The sequence below is a fragment of the Panthera uncia genome, chromosome E1, assembly GCF_023721935.1.
Source record: "Panthera uncia isolate 11264 chromosome E1, Puncia_PCG_1.0, whole genome shotgun sequence".
Classification (NCBI taxonomy): Eukaryota; Metazoa; Chordata; class Mammalia; order Carnivora; family Felidae; genus Panthera; species Panthera uncia.
In genome coordinates, this window is record NC_064814.1 from 13,657,654 (window position 1) to 13,671,677 (window position 14,024).

Genomic DNA, 14,024 nt, shown 5'->3' on the forward strand with positions numbered 1-14,024 from the left:
TCCCCTCAGACCCACCAGGCCCGCACAGAGGAGAGGTGCTCAGGGGCCCCAAGCTGACGTGGGGGTCATGGAGCCCCTCAGCCCTGCACCTTCGTCTTCCCCAGAAACCGCTTTCTCCCCCTGTCATGGAGAAGTCTCCCACAGACCAGGAGGAGCCTCTGAAGGTGGCATTGCACAGGTGGCACTCCTCTTGGTCATGAGTCAGAGGTTAGTGACCCTCTGTGTGAATTACCTCTTTCTAATGCTCTGCTTTTATGAGCACATGATGTCCCATCCAGGCTCATTACTGCTCCTCGTTTCCCTGTGGGCATACACTGATGCTTAATACCGAATTGTTGCTGGCCCAGGACAGTGCCAGTATGGTCCTCGTGGCCAAAGCCAGGGCTCTTGGGGTGGTGTTGGAGACTCCCTTGTCAAACCACCCTGTACTGGAAGCCTTTCTGGTTGGCTGTGCAAAACCCTTTTCTGACACCTGCTCTCTCATGAGGAGAAAGACTGGCATGAGGAGACTCTACCCTCTTCCTAGTGGGGAAATCAAGGTCAGAGACATTAAGGGACTTGTATACGGCCATTTTGCCAATGAATCTTAGCCCAAGGCCAGAATCCAGATGTCCTGCCTGGTGTCCTTTTCACTCAGCCCTAAATGTCCACCAGTATGGCCCCTTCTTACCTAGAGCAGGAGGGTCACATTGGTTATAATCTATGAGCTGTTAGTCACCTTGGTTATTACTGACTCTTCGATAAGCACTAGATCAAAAACCTGCGAATCTATAATTATCTCAGAGGTTTTTCTTAGGGAGAGGGAGACAGAATCCAAAGCAGGCTCCAAGCTCTGAGCTGTCAGCACAAAGCCCAATTTGAGCCTCGAACCCACGAACCATAGGATCATGACCTGAGTCAAAGTTGGACACTTAACCCAACTGAGCCACCCAGGTGCCCCTAAAGATTTTTTGTTTTTTGATTTTTAAAGAAAAAGTTCATGTGAACCTAGCAGAGACTCCCAGGACCAGAGCTTTCTGGGTCCCTAAGCCTCAGGCAGGGCAGCTAAAAGACCCGGTGGTGGGAGCCTGGCAAGCCTGCCTACCCTCCAGCTGGACCTAGATTTCCTTCTCAGTACCTGACCACAGTACAGAATTGGCTTTGGTGACCCAAAAATTAGCGGAGGGAACACAGAAAGGTAATGAGGTGCTCTCTCCTTCAGTTCCAGTGGCGGGGGGGTACTTCCCAAACTCAGCCCCTTCACTACCAGTTAAATACAAGTAGCGATGACTCATACACAGCAGCATAAGAGACGCCACCAGTGCCTCAGTGTCTCGCTGCACGTGGCACAGGCGACGTCACTTACTGGAGTGGTGTCCACGTGTTTGTGTGCTCCTGGCATCACAGGCAGGAGTGAAGATGAGGTTTCTCGTGGTTCTGTTTATGTGCTCTTCTGAAGCCTTGTAGCTTCACCCACCTCAACTATGCAACCTTCTAACCAGAAACAAAACATTGAGGAGGAAGAAAGAGGGGTACTGGGGTGGTGAAGTGCACCTCCTTCTTCTTAAGGATCCAAGAAGACCCTGTGGGCCACAGGGCTCCCACCATGCCCCGCCCGGGGAACCCATGGCCTGCATTCTCTCCTGGAGTGCCCACTGTTTCAACCAAACATGGTTTCCAAGCCTGGCAGTTCTATGAGCAGGCTTTGCTGAGTATCCACAGATCCCCAGATCTGGTTCTGAAAGTTTCTGGAACATGAGCAACTTTAGGCAAACCACCAAAACAACTCAGTATAGATCTGACTACCCAGAACCTTCACTGTGCTTCTCTTTCCCATTCAGAATACCTCCACTCGGGTGGTACAAAGGAGCAGCCCAGAGCAAAAATGTTCCTCTTCTTGGAATAGGAAAATCACTGTTCTGGTTTAAACCTTCCTCCATTTAGGTCTGTCAGGCTAGAGTCCTCAAACATGGTTTGTTTTATTTATGTTTTAAATACTTTATTTTTAAATAATCTCCACACCCAATGTGGGGCTCAAACTCCCAACCCCAAGATCAAGAGTCGCATGCGCCACTGACTGAGCCAGCCAGGCACCCCCTTAAAGGTGGTTCAGGGTCAGGAAGCAAAGTAGAGAGATAGATCACTAGTTGGGAGACATGCCCTGTTGCCTAGTCTTGACCACTCACCAGTCGTGAGCCCTTGGGCAAGTCACAGAACCTTTTGGGCTCCGTTTCCTCTTCTGTAAAAATGGGCTACAGAACCACTTGTTCCCATCAGCTCAGATGAGGCAGCGAGGTAAACTGGGCTTTGATGAGTAGACCGGGAGAGCATAAATATTCATCTAACCAGGAAGGCTGGTGAGGGTTTGGTTCTAGAACTGAAAAGATGTGCAGGGGAGTGGCCGTTTTATCAGGATTGGAATTCTAGGGGGTTGGGACTGGCCCCTTTCCTCATCCTATCCTTGCCCCACTGTAGTCAAAATGGAAGTTTTCTGTGTTTCAGGAAGTTTCGTCCTTTCCACCATCAGTTTAAATCCTTTCCTGAAATTTCTTTTCTGGGACCCAAAGATGCAAGCCCTTTTGAGGCCCCGATGACCCTGGGCAGCTCGCATCATACCAGGTGGGTCTTTCTGGTCTGAGTACCAAGGGCTGGTTGCAGGCAAGGTCCTTCCCCTCCAGAGCCTGCTGGTCTGATTTGGGAATGGCCATGTGTTCGCTCCTTAGGCAAAGTCTATTCTGGGAACTTAGCCCAGACCCTAGGAGTCTTCATCCGTTTTACTTGGTGCTTTCCGTCCCTACTGAAGAATTTGACTTGTGTCCAGAGGGCAGTAGACTGGCTTCTAAAAGGTCTACAGACCATCTTTATCAGAGTCCCCTGGGGTCCCATTAAAAAGGCAGGTTCTCATAGTCCACACCTACAGAATCACAGTCTCTGATGATGAATCCCCCAAAACTGCATTCCTGTGAGCTCCCAGGTGATTTTTATGCACATCAGAGCTGGAGGCCTTTGGGGCTAAACATCAGGAATAACTAAGGGGCAAGGAATCTGGGGACCTACCGCATTGTGTGGCCCAGAGTGGTTCATAGGCTGTGGGTGTTCTTCCTCCGCAGATGTGTGAGAATGTGAACCTTCACTGAGCAGAGTGCAGCAGGGAGGACTACAGGGAGAGAGTGGCCCAGGGGCGGGGGCAGAAGGGGCGAGCTGGAGAAAATCTGTGGGAGGAAATGTTTAATATTTTTCATTTTTAAATTACTGTATTTTAGTTCCAAATTCAGAAGTTACAGAGGGTTTAAAATGAAAAGTCTGTATTCCACACCTGCCCTCTAATCTCCAGAGTGTGGGTCTGTGTCCAGACGTAGTTTATGTATCCTTTTCTCTTATATAAAGAGGAGTAGCATAACATTGGGCTGTTTCTAGCTTTTTCCACTTGATGTATTCTTTTTTTTTTTTTTTTTTTTAATGTTTATTTATTTTTGAGACAGAGACAGATCGTGAGTGGGGAAAGGGCAGAGAGAGAGGGAGACACAGAATCTGAAACAGGCTCCATGCTCTGAGTTGTCAGCACAGAGCCCGACATGGAGCTCGAACTCACAAACCATGAGATCATGACCTGAGCCAAAGTCGGATGCTTAACCAACTGAGCCACCCAGGCGCCCCCCACTGATGTACTCTAGATTGATTTCCTATTGGTCCCTAGAAAGCATCCTCATTTTTTAATGATTTATTTTTTTTAATGATTTATTTTTTTTAATATATATTTTGTAACATTTATTCATTTTCAAGACACAGAGACAGAGCATGAGTGGGGGAGGGACAGAGAGAGAGAGAGGGAGACAATCTGTAGCAGGCCTCAGGCCCTGAGCTGTCAGCACAGAGCCCGATGCAGGGCTCGAACTCACGGAGCACAAGATCATGACCTAACCTGAAGTCTGACGCTTAACCGACTGAACCACCCAGGCACCCCAATGATTTATTTATTTTTGAGAGAGTCGGGGGGACAGAGGATCTGAAACCAACTCTGCTGCGCTGATAGCAGTGAGCCCAATGTGGGACTTGAACTTCAAGAACCGTGAGATCATGACCTGAGCTGAAATCGGAGGCTCAACCAACTGAGCCACCCAGGCGCCCCCCCCCACTGATGTACTCTAGATTAATTTCCTATTGGTCCCTAGAAAGCATCCTCATTCTCTTCTGTGGCTTCAGTGTCTTCCATTGTGTGGTCTTACAGTATTTTATTTAACCAGTCTCTTACTGATGGATGCTTAGATTATTTCTAGGCTTCTGCTATTATAAATAATGCTATAGTGAATAGTCTTACGCAGAGTAAATTTGTAGAATAAATTCCTAAAAGCGGAGGTGCTGGGTCAAAGGGTACCTGCATTTATAATGTTGATAAATGCAGCCAAATTGCTCTTCGTGGGGGTGATGCCAGTGTGTGCTCTCACGCCCTGGCCCTGAGCCCATCTCCCCTCTTGCCTTGGCTGGTACAGTGAGCTGTCCGATGTCCTGACCTCTGCCAGTCTGATAGTTTAAAAACTGTATCTTAGTGTAATTTTCATTTTCGTTTTTCTCATTATGAATGAGGTTAAGTAGGTTCATATGTTTGATTGTTTGACTCTTTTCATATGAACCTTCTTTATATCTTTTGCCCATTTTTCTTTTGGGTTATTGATCACTTTTCTTATTGATTTGTAAAGAGCCCTTCATGTATTAGGGAAATGAGCCCTATTAGTTATAAATACACCTCACCCTCCCCCAGTTTGTGATTTATCTTTTATTTACATTTTCTGCCATGCATACATTTTTTTAGATTGCATGTAGTTGAATTTATCAGCTTTTTCCCATGTTTTCTACATTTTGCATCATGCTTAGAAAGTCCTCAGAGAGGGCTGTTTTGGACTTGGTTGAGCTTGCTCATACAGCCAAGCAGCCACTAGAAAGATGGGCCTGAAATTCAGACGAGAAGACACGTTTGAGAAAGAGATTGGAAAGTCCTCAACGAAGGTGGCATCCATGCAAGGAACAAGCCAGCGTGAGGGAGGAAGCCACCTGAAGCAGGGGAAGGGGACATTCGGGGTAGAGGAGGTTGGGGGCAGTATGGTGCCCTCACTACCACTGAGGCCCTTTGATTCTACAGGTCAGATGAGCCTGGGTTTGAGTGTCAGGCTGGAACTGCCCTAGGAGGCCTTTTTGCTGCCCCTGGCACATGCCCTCACCTATGGTTTGAGATGCATGGGCAGGGACCGGACAGGGTCCCCTCTGAGAGGTCTCGCCTTCCTCGTTGCCTGGATGGGAGGTGCAAAGTGTAGGCAGGTCTGCCTGACTGTTCTGGTCCTTCCCTCCGAGGGCCCCAAAAGTGACTGCTTTCCCCCCCCCCCACCCAATGCTTTCCCCCAGAGAACCCAAGGACCGAGAGCCAAGCCGGCGATTGGCCACCCGCACCCCACCCAGGAGAAGGAAGGGCTTCTGTGAGTGCTGTCAAGAGGCCTTTGAAGAGCTCCACGCGGTGAGCCTTCCCTGCCAAGCAGCTGCTCCCAGGCTGCTCTGACCGCGCTTTTCCTACCCGCCTCCACCCCACTCGCACCTCACCCTGGCCTTGACTAATGCCCTGTGCCCCTCTCACCCCGGGCAGCATCTCCAGAGCGCCCAGCACCGGGGCTTTGCCCTAGAAGCCCACCCGTATGCAGAAGTCGATCGGGTCATTGCCCAGCTCGGCCACAGCTTTGCTGACACCCCCTCGCAGGCCAGCCTCCCCAGGTGAGCACCCTGAGCGGCCCTGCTGGCATGGTGGGCGCTGCCGTGCCCTCACCGTCCTGCTGCTGCCCACTCCAGAGGGGAAGGAGCCAAACAGGACCAGGGATTGGTGGGGGTTGGAAGCCCTCCATTTGTGGCTTCAGCTGATGGGGACTGGGCCAGATCAGCACATGGCTCCCATCCTGATGCATAGCCATCGCCATGGTTGTGTGGGTAGGGAGGGCAGCTCAGCAGTGGCTGCTCCTGGCATGTGCCTGCTGATGTCCCTGTGTGGCCTTCTAAAAGTTGCGAGGGGGATTCCTGGGTTCCTCCCAGACAGGTAAGATGCAGTATCTTTCAGCCTCTCTGTAAGTTACCCCCAGAAAGGATTGCAGGGGGATCTCCAGCCCAGCTTTCTCTGCTGCCACCAGCTCGCTGTGGCTTCTTTCCTCTTGACCCAAGTCTTCACCTCCCCGGGCTCAGCTTGGAGAGCCAGGCTCAGTGCTGCATTCTCCAGCCGCCAAAGGGCACAGCCTCTGCTGTGGAATTATTAAATGGAACAGCCTCTAACCTGTTCCTCTGGCCAGCCCTGACCACAGGCCACAGAGCCAAAAGAGACGCAGACAGCACTGGCCGCTACTGCAGGGGCAGCCCGAGAGCAAGCCTCTCACAGAGCCCCAGAGCGGGCCGCTCTCTTCATGCCAAAACTGAGAAGGGTAGTGCCATGCATGCCCCACCCACACCCTGCCCTCAGCCCTGACCCAGAAAGATCCCAACTTGCCACCTGCTCTGGAGTTGAGCCCTGAGGCCCAATGTTTCTGTCCCGCAGGCAGCCAGGCTCCCCATGTTCAGATCGTGACCTGCTGTGTCCTGAGACTCCGCCTCCTAGCCAGCCCTGCCATCCCAGGGCAGCATCTCCCAGGATGAAAGAGGAAGACGAGCATCAGGCCCCAGGCACTCCAGAGCAGGATGGGACGGTGGGCAGCATGAAGGCAACCGATGAACCTGTGGGGGCTGGTGAGATGCTGGGACCAGTAGCAAGCTGCCAGGAGCTGGGAGGGTCAGTTCATGTCATTGCAGACCCCCCAGAGACACCAGTGTCCAGGAGCCCTGCACACCAGAGCCTCTTGACAAGCTCTGGTTCTACAGAACTCTCTGGCTCGGATGTCGCACTTTTTGGCCACAAGCGGAAGATTCGGCTCCCCAGTGGCAATCCTGAAAAGAGGTCAGGGGTCTCCCGGCCACAGGCCTCATTCTTTGTTCCAAGAGCCACCAGCCCTTGTGGCGCCAGGACAGCCAGTGGCGGGCACCCCCTCTTCCTTCCCCCTCCTGATTGTGAGCACAGGCCTCTGGCCCCTCTCCTTCCCTGGTGCCACCCACAGACCTGCCTCCCCCTCCCCACAGATGGGCCAGCAGAGTGCTGGGCCACACAGCCCCCTTGGCCAGGGGAGGACAGCCCCCTGGGATCTGAGGATTCTGAGTGTGCCGCCCCTGGCCCTGGCTGACCAGCTCCCTAGCTGCCCTGTGGCTCCAGGCCAGCTGTCAGCCCACCTGCACTCAGCAGCTGACGTGCAGCCTGCAGGAAGACCCGCAGAGAGCCCGTCTACCTCTGTCCCCTGCTCTCAGCCAGCGGGAGAGCCAGCTGCTCCCAATGGTTCTGGGCCTCCCAGCCTCCCTGTCTCAGCCCTAGCCCAGTGCCAGCAGAGAACTGATACCATGAGTCTCCTGGGGCACGCAGTAGCTCTCTACTTGAGGGCCAGATACACAGAAGTTATACTCTGCTGAGTGCTGCACAGCCAGCAGGGGCCAGACCAAGCACAGGGAGGACAGCACCTCAGGGCCTCCCCACCAGAGCCAGAAGAGCCGCTGGCCTGGACTTTGAAGTCCAAGAGAACAGCAATTGTCATGTCCAAGCTCTGTAGGCTCGACAGAGCCAGTCCTCCCACTCACTGGGTCTTAGGTTAGGACCAAGAGAGTCTGGGCTGGGGGCTGCCCTCTACCCCTTCCTCCAGCCAGCTCCCTGACCAGGCAGCAATCTGATGGTCTTGCTCATCCCTGCCAGCTGCCCACACCAGGAGGCAGAGGCAAGGTTGGCATAGGGAGGGACCACAAAGGATCTAGAACGGCAGGAGCCCTGGCCTGGCTTCCTGTCCCTCTGAAGGCACTTGCCTCTTGCAGAGCCGAGTTTTGGTGTTCCCCACCCCCACCCCAGCCTCCTTTCCCAGGAGCATGTGGCTCTCCTGCTTTCTGAAATGCCTGTTTGTCCCCTCCCCCAGCCCCCCACGCTCGTGCACACAGATCCTCAGGAACATACGAAGCAGAGGAGGGGCTGGGCTGCAGCACCTCCAGAGCTCCCTCGCCCCCCTGCATTTGGTGGGAGCCTGGTGCTGAAATGACCTTTCTCCTGAGCCCAGGATATGGCCAGAGCCCCCTCTGGGGACCCCTCTGCTCTTCCCTGGCTGCCCTCTGCCATTTCTGCTCTTCCAGGGTCGGGATTCACCTGCCAACTTCTGCATCACCCTCTTCTCTCCCTCCTTCCCCAAGGACCTCCCCCCATTTCTTTCAGCCAAGCCATTAATCTGGAGACGAGATGGGTTTGCTATTGATTCTTTGGCCACTTTTTTTTTTTTTTTTTTTTTTTTACATTTTGTGCTGTGGTTCTTCTCACCCTTCTCTGCGTCTGTGTGTTTGTTTCTTTAAATGTTGAAGCTACAAGAAGCCTGGTGCTATTCTGTGTCTCATTTTGGAGGAAGAAAGGGGGGCCTCGCTGTGGGTGAGGACCTGAGTTGTTAGTTTGGAAATAGAGCAACTGTGTGTACAGCCCTCATAGAGGTCATGTTTGGCCTTTTTATGCCATTCCTGTTAAATTTCACAATTAATCTTGGTTCAGGAACTGTAAATAAATTTGTTAATAACAAATAGCAAAGGGATAGGGCTGGAATGCAGTGTGTCAGGCCTTGATGTGCCCTCCAGTGACCCAAAGCAGGACTCAAGCCCAGCAGATATGGACAGAGTAAGTGGATGGCCAGATAGGAGCCCCCTGCAAGTGGGAGAGCGTATGTCACAGCCCCTGAGGGCCGAGGGGAGGTCAGGCGGCATCTGTCCAGTCTCTGGTCACTCATTTGGCTCTGCTGCTAAAGGGGGCCCCAGGAGACCTGAGGCCGGACAGATGGGTGCTGCCCTCAGTGGCTCCTTGGCATGGGGACTATTCAAACCCCTTCCACTCCTCCGCAGACGACCTTGACTCAGACTCCACAGGCACTGCTTCTCCTTGCTCCTGATCCCCTTTCCACGTCCAACTCCTACAAAGGAAGCGGTGTCCTTCCTTCCTGTCACTGTCCCTGCTCTCCAGTCCACCCAGCCAGCCTCGTCAAATTCCTTTTCTTGGGTTTGCCATCTCTTCCCTCTGCCCTAAAACTCCATCCTGGAAAACACTTGCATTGATTCAGCAGGCTCCCCCCACTGTTCTCCAGCTCCTTCCTGCGGTCTACAGCCACTGCCTCCATGTCTGCACCTTCTTGCCCTTCCAAACCCGCGGAGACTCTGCCTGAAGCACTCCACTGGGCTTGTCCCTTCCAAGGTCACCGCATAACCTGATAGTTCTCAAAGGCAGATTCACTTTCTCCTTTTCCACCTTGAAACCTGGCTCCCTTGCTCGACCCCACTCTAGCCTGGTGCTCCCCTCCCCCAGCCTCTGCCCTCTTGTACCAGCCACTTTCAGCACAAACCTCAAATGTCTGCCGAGTCAGTTCCTAGAGCCCTAACCAGCCCTCTAACACCCCTGCTTCCCCAACCTGGGCCTGGGGGACCTTTGTCCTCACCTCTGCACACCTTCACAGATGTGACCTGGGTGGAGAAAGTTCCACCCAGGCTCCTTTTCTGAATTCTACTCTCCACCTGTGCAAGGTGGGAAGGCAGGGAATCTAGCCACACCCTGACTCGGTGTGTCTTTGGGGGGGTCCCTTTACTAATCTGGGCCTCCGTTTCCTCATCTTTCAGTGAGGGGCTTAGATGACATGACCTTCAAAAGTCCTTTCCAATAATAAAATGCCCTGATGGCCACCGGCTCCCTTAGATCCCTCTGTCCTTGCCACCACCACAGACCTACTTACCCAAAAACTTGTTCCTCCTTCCAAGACCGGCTCCCCTTCCCACTTTGTCCTGCGCCTCTCCTGGCGCCCTCTACCTCAGCTTCTCCCATCAGGCTGAGGTCCTCCTGGCCACTCTCCCTGATGCCCATCCTCTCCTTACAGCCACCCTATCTCCCTGGTCTCTGACATCTCCTGTCCCCAGACCCTGTCCAGCCAGGCTGGTCCCTTGTCTGGCCACCGTGGGCACTCCGGCCCTGAGGCTGCTCTCTGACACTGAGCTGGAATCCCCCTCGACAACAGCAAGGATGCCCTATGATTCGAGGTCCAGATTCCATACTCTGAGAATCCTATAGTGTGAGTCACACAGGCCTGAGTTCACTTCCCAGTCCTTCCCTTAACTCTGACCTGGGGCAAGGCTTCTGAGATGCTGTTTTCTTAAGCTGAAAAACAGATAATGGTAGTTTCTGCCTTACTAGGAAGTCACAAGAATTAAATCTGGTTATGATGTTATAAACATTCAACAAACTAACTTTTTATCCTCCCCTCCCCTCTGCAACATGTACCCGTGAGGCCTCTCTTTTGGACCTTTCAACAGAGCTCATTTTCACTAATCTCCCACCTCATGACCTATGGCCCTATCTCCTGTGTGTACTCGTGGGTGAAGCTGCTAAGGGGTTCTATGAGATGCCCTGTCCCCAGGCCCCCACTTTTCCGACAACTGGTTCTCCACAACCCGAGAAATCGCATGTGAGGGGGAGAAAGGGGAGTGGGGTGTATGCCGCACGCCCCAACCCCGGCATATTGGGCCCTCGGGAGCATGACGACATTCGCGCACTACAAACCTCTCAAAGGATGGATGCCCCTGGGACCCCAGGCTCCTCCAATTCCTCCCTGAGCTTGAGATTGCAGGAAGGGTTCTCAAGGACAACTGAGAGGGGGGAAGGAGCACTAGACTTCCCTTGGGAAAGATCTCATCAGGTGAGGAGAGTGGTTCTTTCCCAGTGGGAAGGACAGGGCACTGGGCTGGGATCTGGGAGGAAGCAGAAGGACTTTCTGGTCCTGATGGTCTGGGCGTTTTCTCTGCTCCCCACCCCTCAGCATCCTGTCAACAGGCAGTCTCTCCATGTGCAGGGTAGAGGGCCCCAAGACCCCAAGCCACAAAGGAGTCCCTTGGGTCTAGGACAAGGGCCAGGAAGCTGTTTTTCTCCATGGCACCTTCAGGGCCACATGGATGGTGTGAGCCCAGATCGAGGGAGCATTTCTGTACACCAGGTGCTGCTCTGAGGATTTGAAGCCAGCCACTCATTTACCCCCTGCAACACTGTCGCGAAGGGGCATTCTAACCCCCATTTCACAGATGAGGAAACCGGCTTGGGGAGGCCGGGAGACCTGCTCAAGGTCACACAGCCCTTAACCAGGACTGGGACATCAGCTGGCTGCCTGAAGCCCTAAGTCCTGCTCTTCACGTGCCCCCACCCTGCCCTCGCCTGGCGTGGCCTCTGCGGCAGGCCTCGAAGCCTGGGCATGGGGCCTGGATAGACTCCGTTGGCAGGAATTCCCACCCACCATGTCTTCCAGGATAGAGTTTTTGGGCAGAGGGAAGGAGAGGGGCCAAGGGCAGCAGACACCCCTCCCTTACCTGCAGCTGCTGGGACTACATCTTGGCCCCACATCAGCCCAGCTTGGCCCCTGTGCAGGAAAATTTGAGGGAAGAACTGGCTGGAGGGCAGGACTTCAGGGAAGGAGGCCCCAGGCCTCTCGGTGGTAAGGGCTCCTGAAGGAGGGCTGGGGGTGGGGACCAGAGCCTAACAGCTCCCTCAGCAAGAGTGAACCAGAGGGTGGCCATCAAGACAGAATAGTGGCCACCAGTCTCTGATTTCCAGAGTCCCGTCCTCCTCCTGGAGCAAACAAGCAATGGGCAGAAGGGACCAAAGTAGCCCTCCATAGCTGTGTACTGGGGTAAGGATTCTCCCAGGGAGCCCCTGGTGTGAAGAGATGCTACCTCCACAGCTCTTGACCTCAGGAGGGAAGGTGGGTGAGAGAAACAGGCAGGCTCCTGTGTGGGAGAGGTGTGAAGCTTGTAGCAGAAGCGACACAGGAGTCACAGGAGGGGGAAGGCGGGACCTCAGCCTCGAGAGTGAGGTGCGCTCAAGGGAGGGTCCAGATACCAGCTGAGCCTGCTCGAAGCGGCCCACCCAAGGGAGAAAAGGGGGATGTTGGGGGTCATGGGGCCATATAATTGAGCTACCGTGGGAGCTGGCTCAGAACGCCACCAGAGAAGAGCCAGTTTGGGGGCCAGGAAGAACTCTCAACAGGAACCTCAAGGAACCAGAGCCACAGAAAATGGTAGCAATGTGCCTCGACCAGGCCCAGGCCACAGACCGAGCATGCTGTGTGGTCTTGGTCCTGCTGGGGGAGGGGATCCAGACTCCCCCAGGCCCAGTGCCCTCCACTGTGCCATGACAAACCCCACCTATTCTTCTGGGAGGCACACGAGATTGGGGCTCACTGCTGTGGCCCTGGAACTGGTGGGACAAGACAAACACTGGTGTCTGGAGGAGTCAGAGAGTGGAAGGTGGGATAAATGGCCACTCACTGCCAGCTCTTGGAAGCTCACATGGGTACCTCTTTCTTGGAGTCTCGGGTTCCCCACCTGTGAAACGAAAACACTCTCTCCTTCCTGAGTTCCTAAGGAATATCACATAGTAGGTCCTCATTCCTGGGAGCCCCTACACCCTGAAAGAGGTTTCCAAGATGTCTCCAGAGTGAAGGACCAATCAGCTCAGCCTTGCCGAGTATCTGGGTCTGGAGTGGCAGGTGGTTGTTGGGGGTAGCCACCCCGTTCCCAGCATTGATGTCAGCACCTCCCAGGAAATTGCCTTCTCACCTCTCCTGGGCCTAAAATAGAGCTGGGGGGGGGGGGTGCAGTCACGAGCCAGAAACAGCTCCCCCATCCCAGGCGGAGGCTCTGGGTCCCTAGGGAAGCAGAGGACCCAGGAAGGGATTCCTTGCTTTCACTCCACTCTGCAGTTACCTGTGGCCTCCCAGTGTAGGTTTGAGGATGCTCTCTGGTCTTGAGCACAAGGTTATGGTGGGACCTCACCAGCAGTGCCCGAGCCCTACCACACCCCCATCCATCTCAGGTCTCAGGCTCTTGAGATCCCTAGCTGAAATCAGAGATCCCAGCCCCCCAGTATGGGTGGGGGTCCATCTTACCCAGCAGCCCAGGAGCACTAGGGGGCTCAGTGGGAGAAAAGGTTGGAAGGTCAGGTAGGTTTGCAGACAGGGTAACCTTGTCTGGCCAAAGAGTGGAAGACAGAGGGTGGGTGTTTCCAGAGGTGTCTTCTCCTCAAAGATGTGGGCTGGCAAGGGAGGGGCAGGAATGAGGTATGCTAACAGCATGTAAATGACCTGGCTATTTTATATATTTAGGGGATAGAATTGGGGTATCCTGTGTGAGGGATTCAGGAGCCCAGAATCAGTAGACCAGCCCTTGCTGGTGGCTCTGGTGACTGCAATCCCCAAAGCCCTCCTGGAGGCAGGAGCATCTTTGGCCTGGAAAAGGAGTCAGCAGGATGGAAAGGGGTCTGGACCCAGGGTGTGGGACGACTCTGCAGTGACCTGCTCTCCTGTGGGTGGGTGAGAGATCCCTTCGGTCCCGTCGCTGGTCCTCTAAACTTCCCAGCTCTAACAGCCTTCGACCGGGGACCTCGTGTCTGGGTCCAGGGAAACCCCTTCCTGGGTACCACGCCGGAGGGGCGAACCTGAGCCGGAAAGACACGCCCCCGACCCCCGACCGTGCGGTCCCCCAGACTGGCCGCCTCGGGGTCAGAGCCCGGCGTCCCTCTGTTTCCCGCCTTCCCCCCTACAAACCCAGAGGTCCTCGGAGCGAGGGATGGCCAAGGCAGGGGCCGCGAGATCGGGACGGGCGCGCCCCGCCGTGCACCTGCCGAGGGCCCCGAGGAGCCGCGGGAGGGCCGGTCTCCGGGCGGCGCCTCTTTTGTCCTCCGGTCGCGGCGGCCCCGGCCCTGGCCGGCTGGGGTGAGGGGGGGGGCGGGGGCGGGGGAGCCCGGGGGGCGGGGGCGGGCCCTGGGCTCACGTGCTCGCCGCTCGGCTCTTAACCCGGCCCGCCGCCCAGCCGGGATGGCCGCGGCCGGAGCGAGCTGAGCCGGGCGCCCGCCCCGCAGCCGCCGCCGCCGCCGCCGCCAGCCTCGCCCCCCG

At 54.8% G+C, this 14,024-nt stretch overlaps 2 protein-coding genes across 3 annotated transcripts in view; both read left to right on the forward strand.

The window, feature by feature from the left end:
- The window catches only part of DBF4B (DBF4 zinc finger B), a 33,821-nt gene extending 25,190 nt beyond the window's left edge, over positions 1–8,631 (forward strand). For both annotated transcript variants that reach the window (XM_049636275.1, XM_049636274.1), the window contains 4 exons: positions 2,486–2,598; positions 5,377–5,485; positions 5,612–5,736; positions 6,542–8,631. In XM_049636275.1, coding sequence (XP_049492232.1) covers positions 2,486–2,598; positions 5,377–5,485; positions 5,612–5,736; positions 6,542–7,217 — 1,023 coding nt within the window. In that variant the 3' untranslated portion in view covers positions 7,218–8,631. The remainder of the gene's footprint in view (positions 1–2,485; positions 2,599–5,376; positions 5,486–5,611; positions 5,737–6,541) is intronic.
- A 1,729-nt stretch (positions 8,632–10,360) lies between these two features.
- ADAM11 (ADAM metallopeptidase domain 11) overlaps positions 10,361–14,024 on the forward strand; it is a 24,162-nt gene continuing 20,498 nt past the window's right edge. Inside the window, exons 1-2 of the mRNA XM_049638183.1 lie at positions 10,361–10,368; positions 11,449–11,567. Coding sequence (XP_049494140.1) covers positions 10,361–10,368; positions 11,449–11,567 — 127 coding nt within the window. The remainder of the gene's footprint in view (positions 10,369–11,448; positions 11,568–14,024) is intronic.